This window comes from Ostrea edulis, chromosome 5 (genome assembly GCF_947568905.1).
Source record: "Ostrea edulis chromosome 5, xbOstEdul1.1, whole genome shotgun sequence".
In the NCBI taxonomy this organism is placed as follows: Eukaryota; Metazoa; Mollusca; class Bivalvia; order Ostreida; family Ostreidae; genus Ostrea; species Ostrea edulis.
In genome coordinates, this window is record NC_079168.1 from 2,330,870 (window position 1) to 2,341,559 (window position 10,690).

Consider the following 10,690-nt stretch of genomic DNA (forward strand, 5'->3'; position numbering starts at 1 on the left):
AAAAATCCAGAAAACTGTTTGACATATTTTTTCCAAAAAGTAGATCAAGGGTGAACCAATCCAGCTGAAATGCAAACTGAACTTATATTCCTCCAAGAGGAAGCCTATGACTAAATATCAGAGTAATATATGTATCTGTAACCAAAAAAAAGTCCGGGAAACTGTTTGACCTACTTATAGCCCTAAAGTAGGTCAAGGATGAACCAATTCAGCTGAAATGTAAACTCACTCTTACAATTCTTGAAATAGATATTGTGACCAAATTTCAAAGTTGTATATGGATCCTTTATGGAAAAAATTTCCGGAAAACATGACCCGGGACGGACGGACAGCCAGCCAGCCAGCCAGCCGCACGGATAGCGCCATAACATAATACGTCCTGTCTAATGACGGGCGTATAAAAACATATATAAAAATCTCTGTAAAACATAAATACTACATATCTCATCTTATTTTGTAATTAATTTGTTTCTTGTAAAGATGAAAGGCAAATGGTCAATTGTTGTTATATTTTGTTTTTGATTTATTGTTGGGGTGGGGTTTTTTGTGCTGGGGGGGGGGGGTAAGAAACAAAATACAATGAATACCCTGGAATTCATATTTTTCTCTAAAAGCTGATCAGAACTACCTGTTATTGACTTGCCCAATGATTGTCTTGCCCAATGATTGACGTGCCCAATGTTCCAGTATACTGGACAAAAAAATTAGGGATAAAACAGATTGTAATATTTTTAGATTAGTTTGTGATGATACAAAGGAAATGTTTTAGATAATAGACCCGTGTAGTCTTCAGAGGAGGAAGACCTACGGCATCCTGACATTCTTCAGACTGACACTATCCGAGACAACTTTCAGGGAAACACCCTACCAGTTCGTATATTCCTCAGAGTAATGTTTTCATCAAGATCAAACAAGACACTATTCACACAGACACTATACAAGATAACCTCTAGACAAAGTCTTAACCAGACACTATTCACACAGACACAAGATAACCTCTAGACAAAGTCTTAACCAGACACTATTCACACAGACACTATACAAGATAACCTCTAGACAAAGTCTTAACCAGACACTATTCACACAGACACTATACAAGATAACCTCTAGACAAAGTCTTAACCAGACACTATTCACACAGACACAAGATAACCTCTAGACAAAGTCTTAACCAGACACTATTCACACAGACACTATACAAGATAACCTCTAGACAAAGTCTTAACCAGACACTATTCACACAGACACTATACAAGATAACCTCTAGACAAAGTCTTAACCAGACACTATTCACACAGACACAAGATAACCTCTAGACAAAGTCTTAACCAGACACTATTCACACAGACACTATACAAGATAACCTCTAGACAAAGTCTTAACCAGACACTATTCACACAGACACTATACAAGATAACCTCTAGACAAAGTCTTAACCAGACACTATTCACACAGACACTATACAAGATAACCTCTAGACAAAGTCTTAACCAGACAGTCCTAAGAGTGAAATTAACCAAGATGTCCATCTTGCAAAAACATACGGGGGAAGTCCTTGGATTGGAAATTGCCAAGATGGTTCTCGAATTGGAATTTCCAAAGATAACCTCAACGTAAGACTCATGCTGAAATTGTCTCCTAAGTGAGACTTGCTGATCCTACTCTCAACGTGGGATATCTGTCAATGTTAAGGCTGAAATAGCCCCAAAGTTATATTAAGACATGCCATAGAAGATTTTAAAGTGGTGCATGCTATGATGGTTTTCAGAGTAATGCATGCTACGATGGTCCTTAGAATGAGGCACGTCATGGTGATCCTTAGAATGGTGCATGGAATTATCATCTTTATGGTGAGGAAGATGATCTTTAGAATGAGGCACACCATGACGGCGCTACGAATGTGGTATGTCTTGATAACCCTTAGAGGGATGATGAAGTCCGATAATCTCATAACTCCTATAACGAATACAAAATACAGATTTGGGCAAACACAGCCCTGGATGTGTACCTCAATTTCCCTTGGAAGGATACCTACCTGTAGATTGAGGCTTTCTTGTATGTCCTTCAGAGTAAAAATGTATGTAGTGGCCATCAAATTGTGAAATAGATTTACCCTGATTATCTGCCAAATTGTGAAATAGATTTATCCTGATTATCTGCCAAATTGTGAAATAGATTTACTCTGATTATCTGCCAAATTGTGAAATAGATTTACCCTGATTATCTGCCAAATTGTGAAATAGATTTACCCTGATTATCTGCCAAATTGTGAAATAGATTTACCCTGATTTTCTGCCAAATTGTGAAATAGATTTACCCTGATCATCTGCCAAATTGTGAAATAGATTTACCCTGATTATCTGAGATCCATCTGGATACTGGTCCAAAATGTTCTTCAGCTGTCGTAAGATGGGTGGCTTACATATCCCCTCGTAATCGCTGTCCGGATCTTCGTCATCTGAATGCATTAATGAATGAATAAGTGAATGACTAAATGGATGGATAAAATGTAAATTGTAAAGTACGATTATGGCAGCCTTACTTCGATGTCTTTTGATGGAGTCTGCAGTCACGTCAGTTTCTTCTTCGTCGAAGTCCATCACAGCATCTAACTCAATACGACAACATACTTTGAAAACTTCATTGAGGAATTTTTAATCTTGAATTCCTAACAGAAAGTTTAAATCAGTTTGAATGCAAGGTGAAGATAACGAACAGTGATCAATCTCATAACTCCTACAAGCAATACAAAATAGATAGTTGGGCAAACACGGAGAAACTAATATTGGTTTTGAGAATGAATTTCGAATTTCCTATGTACGTCACAGACATGGGACTGGTGTATCCTGCTATTGTTTTTCCAACTGACTAAATGTCGCTGTTTTGAAAAATAAGAAGCTATTTTGCTGCAGTAATTGTGGGCGCCATGTGTTGACCATGGATGAAATTGCGACATAATGATTCTTATAACTTGCTTAAAATTCATATTTTGAAAAATTTTCATGTAATATATATATTTTTTAAATCCGATATTTGTGATCTCATCTCTCCCCGGTACAATTTTGATTTAGTTTCATGATTTCGATATTTATTCCCCTAAGGTACTCTAGAGGTTACTGGTGCTGATTCCGATTCCACGGCAACACGCTGGGTTCTATTGCTCTTATCGTCACTCACTATCTTCTCAATGTAGGAATGAAAGGCCTGTCTACACTCTGTTTGACATGAATTGTGTAAGTATCTGCCAATATTTTAGCTATTTGGTTAACTTGACCACCCCCCCCCCCCTGAAGGCTCTCTACTTCCGGTGGGATACCCGTGTAACTGACCTGTTGCATCCGTATGTAGGATATGTAATGATTATCTTTTAGCATCCGAGTAATATTCAAATTATCAAATAGATGGGCGGTCCTTCTGTCACGAGTGCACGGAGCGCACGAGTGAGAGAAGGACCGCCCATCTCTTTGATAATGTGAATTTTACTCGGATGTAGAAGATGACAGACTTTCACATATTTCAAAAGCTTCTCATTTTACATTTATTGAACCATACATTCGATACAATGGTAGATTGCCATATACCATCGTCGGACGATGCTTGTGTATATAAAATTTGATACGCTTTACCCGTAAAATAGCAAAACTAACTAAACGAAAATTGATTATCCCTGTCAGTATCAATCACATATTGGTGGCTTCATAAATAATTTTTCAGGAATTAAATTCTATACATGTATTTTGTACAAATGTTTTAAGAAAACATGTATAACACAAATATTAAAGTAGGAAAAGGATTAAAGACTTACATTAGCAAACTCATTATAAAATGAGAGAGAGAGAGAGAGAGAGAGAGAGAGAGAGAGAGAGAGAGAGAGAAACTATTTAACATTACTGACTGGGGAAAAACCCGGTCACAGGTATGTGAATATTTGTTACATAACAATTCCTGTCTGCTTCAACGCCCATCATCAATCGGCGCACGTTTTACCCGTAAAACAGCAAAACTAATTTTAACGAAAACTGATTATCCCTGACAGTATCTATCACATATTGGTGGCTGTATAACACAAATATTAAAGTGGGAAAAGGATTAAAGGCTTGCATTAGCAAACTCTTTATAAAATGAGAGAGAGAGAGAGAGAGAGAGAGAGAGAGAGAGAGAGAGAGAGAGAGAAACTATTTAACTACTGACTGCAAAAACGGTCACAGGTATGTGTATACATGTATTTGTTACATAACACTTCTAGTCCGTTTTAACGCCCCAGACATCGATCGGCGCACGCTTTACCCGTGAAACAGCAAAAGTAACTTCACGAAAACTAAATTATCCCTGTCTTGTTTCTATTGTGTAATTCTGATGTTAGTACCGTCCATGCGATAACAAGGTGGAAGGAGCTCGTTTTATCACATATGCGATAAAAAAAAAAACAACTGTTGATGATAACCAGATACAATTCCTGAACAACAAAAGAAAATCACTGTAAATATGTGACAAGCTTGTCAACAGAGAATAGCTAGGATGACAACTGATCGACCTCAGTTGGATTGAATAATGGTAAAATAGATTAACACTTTTCATTGTTTTGTTGTATTTTATCACATTCACCCGAGATATGGCTGAGGGTGGGCAGATTTTTATTTATTTTTTCCTATACAAAGGAATAAAGATAGATTAGCCTATAAAGGTGCTAAGTCTTATTGAAGTTGTGATCAAGCTGATATCGATGCAATGAAAATTTCGCTGAAGAAACAAAACCATGTCCTAGACCCTGTGAAGATTGAGGTATTTAAAAAAAAAATAAATAAAAATAAAATAAAACATTGATCAGTTTAACAATAGACATACGCACAGCTGCACATATGTTCAAGGTGTAGACTGAAATTCTATAGGCCCTAGGACAGTTCGTAGTTTGTGTGGTATTTAATAAACGTTTTCAGAAATCCATATCCAAACTATAAATATCTTCAATGTTATTCCGAGAAACTGGAATAACGAAAGTTGGTTAAATATTGAATACATGTATAATAATATATGTATCTAAATAAAGTATTTGAAATGAGTTTTTATATGCGATTTTATTTCTTGGTAAATTCATTACTACCATAACAATAGTCAAGTGAATTTCTCATCGATAAATTATAGAGAGAAGGTCAAGAGTGTGATCGATTGATTGTCTATTGTTTAACGTCCCTCTCCAGAATCTTTCACATATATTATGGAGATGTCATCATTGCCGGTGATGGGCTACAAAATTTAGGCCTATATTAGATGCTCGGTGCTTATGGCCTCTGAGCAGGGAGGGATCTTTATCGTGCCACACCTGTTGTGACATGGGACCTCGGTTTTTTGCGGTCTCATCCGAATGACCGCTTCCATTTAGTCAACTCTTACGACAAGCAAGGGGTACTCAGGACTTATCACAGATATTGTTAGTATTTCTAGTTACTTAGTGCAATATCAATCTATAATTTCAGTATGAATTGGTTTCGTTATAGCTGGCTTGCCATTTGAACTTTAGAAGATAAGACGGTTCATCTGGAATTTGAAAGCCCTCCATTACACACACATGTATATCGTAGAATCAGCAATAAGTGTACAATTTTTCAAAATGGTAGAGAAATAGTCGTGGTTATTTGGTAGAACCATTCCTTTTTGTCGTTTTTTAAAATAGTGATCGTAATTTGTGTGGTGGTCTCATCCCTGAAACGGATGACGTCATAATGCATCAAGAAAATTGCTCGAACGCGTCACAGAGAAAACTGTATACACAAAAAGTAATTTTACTGTATGTTTGCCTTTTTTGCTGATTAAGAATGTATTCATTATTGTATATGATAAATGTATCATTAAAACAGTTCATTGGTCCGAACAGTTGGATTACATCTTGTTTACAAGCTTCGCGTATCGTTTGACGAACTGATGATACATATATATATGTGTGTGTGTGTGTGTGTGTGTGAATGGTGTATGTTCTGCACGATTTAATTGGTCATTTTGACCATAATAGATGATAATCATGTCATACTGTAGCACATCAAATTTAAATAAAACGTAATTTCATAGACATGAACAAGAAAACGGTTTAAATTCCATGGGGCGATACATACTTTATAGAACTTAAGCAGGCCTATACACAATAATTGTTCTATGGTGCATTGATTAAACGTTTTTTAAAATCCATTTTGAGTTATATTCCGAGAAATAAGCAAAACGAAAGTTGGTTGAATTTTAACCTGAAGAGTTATATATTATACATATTCTATATTAGTGTACAGATAGATAATATCGAACCAGATATGAATTGCATTTAAATATTTCATTATGTTAGAGCCATTTATTATATAATCTAAATCAGCTTGCAGTTTGTCAATTATTTTATCTCCATGGTTTTTCTCTATATATTGGAATATTTGAAAAGTTAAACAATATTGTACACATGTATATATACACACCACATATCAGTCAAGGATGAGGCTCCATTTTCTCGTCTGTGTGTGCTGTCTGCCAACATTGGTGTGTAAGCCTTGGTGGAAAATCTTTTATGAGTATCCTACTACAGGTTGATAATATTACAACGACGGTCACGTGAATTTCACGTGATGCATATCGGGGCACGGATCCAGTATTAATGGACTTTTGCGAGAAGGGCTGACTTTTAATCTTAACTTGGACATTTAAATCTGCGTATGGCATGGAAGCACGATATCGTTAAATATACGTCATATCGAACTGTTGGCATATAGGCCTTTATCTCATACGTGTGGTGTATATTGAGAGTGAGATTATCACACGCTCGTTTGATAAAGCACTTCCCTTACCAAAATATAAGCCCTCTGGCACACAGTTGCTGCAAATTTGCAGCGCATTTGCGGCAAGTTTGCCGCAACTAGTTGCGGCACATTTGCCGCAAGTATACTTTTCGTATGCAAATTTTTCCTCTGGCACACAGTTTGTGGCACAGTTGCGGCACACACTTGCTGCACACTTCTGGCACAGTGTGCAGCATATTTGCCGCAAGTATACTTTTCGTATGCAAATTTTCCTCTGGCACACAGTTTGCAGCAAACTTGCGGCACACTTCTGGCACACAGTGTGCGGCATATTTGTCGCAAGTATACTTTTCGTATGCAAATTTTTCCTCTGGCACACAGTTTGCGGCAAACTTGCGGCACACTCTTGCTGCAGACTTCTGGCACACAGTTTGCGGCAAATTTGCGGCACACTTCTGGCACTGTCTGCTCGAAATTAAGGGATGCTATATAAACTGTCATTACAAAACAAAAACACAATAACAATTCAATTAATATAATTTCAAGAACAATGACATATCAAGTAATTAACATATTCAAAAATACTAATTGAAATTTTTTTTATTCAAAAATAGAAATGACCGGGTTCTTGTAAAATATGTTATCTATCATAGGAACAACAGTAGAAACATATACTGGGAAAATGACAAATTAAAGGTAGAATTTTTCAACAATAAAAAAGAAAGAGAAAAAAAAAAGAGAAGCATTTTTAAAATGTTACATGAATATCTTCAATGTTTTTAAAACATCTATAATGTACAGGGTCTGGAAAATGTTAAGTAAAAGCTGAGTTGGTTACATAAAGTACCATGCTTAAAAAATGACTAAGTTCAACTTCACCATGCACATGTAAATTTTTCAAAGAATGCCTGATCACTTCCGAAAAGACACATGCACATTTACAATGCTTCCATAACAGCTGTTCAAGGTCTGAAGAATGTCAAATAAATGCTGTAAGAGGAGTTGATTACAAAAAATAGGTACCATCTATTCAGGAAATGCTTAAAAAAATGACAAAGTTCAACTAAATGTAATTTTTTTGAAAAAAGTCTGATCACTTTCAAAAAGACACATGCACATCTTCAATGTGTCCATAACTACTGTACAAAGTTTGAGGAATATCAATTTAGATGTGCACGAGTTGATCACACAAAATAGGTACCATCTATTCAAGAAATGCATAAAAATGACCAAGTTCAACTACACATATTTTTTTTTTTTAAAAAGTCTAATCATTTTCAAAAAGATGCATGCACATCTTCAATGTGTTCATAACAACTGTACAAAGTTTAAGGAATGCCAAGTTAGAGGTGCATGAAGATTTGATTACACAAAATAGTTACTATTTATTCAAGAAATGCTTAAAAATGACTAAGTTCAACTACATATACATTTTTTTTTAAATGTCTGATCACTTTCAAAAACACATATGCACATTTTCAATGTGTTCAAAACAAATGTACACAGTTTGAGGAATGTCAAGTTAGAGGTATACGAGGAGTTGATTACACAAAATAGGTACTGTCGATTAAAGAAATGCTTAAAAATGACAAAGTTCAACTACATGTAAATTTTTCAAAAAATGTCTGATCACTTTCAAAAAGGCACATGCACATCTTCAATGTATCCCTAACAACTGTACAAAGTTTAAGGAACATCAAGTGAGAGGTGTGAAAGGAGTTGATTACACAAAGTAGGTACTATTACAGGGACGCTACTGTCGCTTGCCCACCACTGAGTCATTCACCATTTTATAAACTGTTTGCACATTGTGCAACCCAACCAAAAATATAAAATATAATTATAACAAGATGTGAGAGAAAACTTAAAGAAACTGTAACAACTTCTAATCTACAAATATTGCATTGTGCAATGTTAAAAAGTTCTCGGTGAAGTCCCACCCTGGTCATGAGAGTACATTTTATTTGGAAACTGCTGCATAAAGAATTTCTTTCAAGATCCAAGAGAAAAATATCAACCCACAGTGGCACTTTTCTGACGTTTTAAATCAATCATGTCAAATGAAAGCTTTTAGAAAATAAAATCCTTCTTAAACTAGCAAGTGCTATATAAATGATGCTATAAATGCTAGAATTGTGTAAACAATTAAGACAAAGGAGTTGACATGATCTTCTGTACATGTAATTAAGAAGGAGGTCTATCATTTGCATAACATGACTGCATCAATAACAACAGGTTTCGGCAACATTTGCAGACAAGAATGAAATATATTCAAAATTCACACATGTAAACTATGCACTTTTCCTCAGAAAAATCTGGAGACAATCTACATTAATTTTAAAATCAATACTGTGAAGGACTTTATATTCTGATAAATTAATAGACTTGTGGGCACTTAATTATAAAGGAGAACACTAAACATTTACACAAGTTTCTCCATCATAGATGAACGGGAGAATAATAGGACAATCTCCATGCTGTCTGCACCTTAGAATCAAAAACATGATTGAATTCTGGACCTTCTTCTAATCTTCCACTTGTTCAGTACTTGGTCATCACAATCACATATTGTCCGCAACAGCTCTACTGTCCCATCCATTTGTTGTGATAAACTGTAAATGGTTTTTCGGTTAAGACTGAGTGCCTTTACTCACAAATACATGTAGCAGTCTCATCAGATTCACTTGGTAAGTGTGTATAAATTGAAATGTCATTCTTTTTTTCATTAGTGATTTATGCACATTAATCCAGGCCTGCATGTTGGAACTCTAAGATATGGCAAGTTGAAGACAACCTATCAACACACCATCACAACTTCTGAATCTGCATGACTATCATGAAATATATTCTGAAAAAGATATAAAATTTTAAATAATTACGAGATACCATTGGCCCTCCTATATATAAGTTTGCAAGGCATCTAACATAGGAGGAGTCATTCTGTGGTGTGTACATGTAATTACCGTCACCTGGGGCCACCGATTTTCAAAGCCGAGCAATAATCAATGTTGCGTTACAGCCCATTGGGCTAATAAATGCAATATCTGATGTACAACTGTTAATATCATGCTGACCCAACTTTACGTACAAATTAACTTTATTGCCAAGACAAGACCTTCAATCCATTTTAATAACGTATTAAATGCACTGATGTACGTAAACACCGACTTGCAAGATTTGACGCAACAACATACAATATGAGCGATGGTCAGTTTCGTTTTGAACAATATATTAGAGAGTTTATAACTATAAGATACACAGTAATTCACTTACTCAATGACTGGAAGATTCTCCTCAGAATATCTGCATCAACTGATTCAACTCCTGTTCTCGATTCATGTTCAAAATGTTGTTTACCGGTATAACATTATGGCGCCTGTCAATATTAAAGTAATTAGGGTGTTAGTGTGACCCAGTAATCCCTGAGTTACCCACAGACTTACCTATGCATTACGCTGAATGAACCTTTCTGTCTTTTATAACACTAGTCTCTAGGTATACGTCTTGCTTCCTCTAACTTTCGTATAAGGATGCCTCTTGGCGGGAACTGTCATCCGGGCTCCGGAAGCTGTCTGCCAAACAGGTCGTACTGGGGACGACTCCCCAGATACTACAATATCAACTTTCGCGCTCAGCATATATTGTGTGAATCCCACACCCGACGCATTGAACCCGATCTCTATTTACGATGCATAGAGCCGTAAAGCCCCATGAAGACCTACTTTGGTATACAGCTTAGATTATTCTAACTTAGTATAAATTAGCATTCCACAAACCAGAATAACGTACCTGGATAAAATCCTGATATGTAAATTATACATATAAAGGTGGATTTTTACCACTCTCATTTGATTAATTTCAACTCACAAACCCAGTATCTGAACTGTAATCAACAGATATACATGTAAATAAAGAAAAGA

At 35.8% G+C, this 10,690-nt stretch overlaps 1 protein-coding gene and 1 long non-coding RNA gene across 4 annotated transcripts in view; both read right to left on the bottom strand.

Annotated features, from left to right (window-relative positions):
- The window catches only part of LOC125650191 (sacsin-like), a 29,756-nt gene extending 23,126 nt beyond the window's left edge, over nt 1-6,630 (bottom strand). Inside the window, exons 1-3 of one of the 3 annotated variants that reach the window (XM_056167005.1) lie at nt 6,453-6,630; nt 2,543-2,608; nt 2,352-2,458 (exon numbers count right to left, since the gene is read on the bottom strand). In XM_056167005.1, the coding sequence (XP_056022980.1) occupies nt 2,352-2,458; nt 2,543-2,600 (165 nt within the window). In that variant the 5' untranslated portion in view covers nt 2,601-2,608; nt 6,453-6,630. Of the gene's footprint in view, nt 1-2,351; nt 2,459-2,542; nt 2,672-6,452 lie in introns of those variants that run through there. The other 2 variants (XM_048878242.2, XM_056167006.1) reach the window with 2 other exon arrangements.
- A 659-nt stretch (nt 6,631-7,289) lies between these two features.
- On the bottom strand, nt 7,290-10,302 carry LOC130055199 (uncharacterized). Its single transcript, XR_008803485.1, has 2 exons — nt 10,044-10,302; nt 7,290-9,618 (listed from the first exon to the last, which is right to left on the bottom strand). It is a non-coding gene; the product is annotated as an uncharacterized LOC130055199 (long non-coding RNA).
- Between the last annotated feature and the right edge of the window lie 388 nt (nt 10,303-10,690).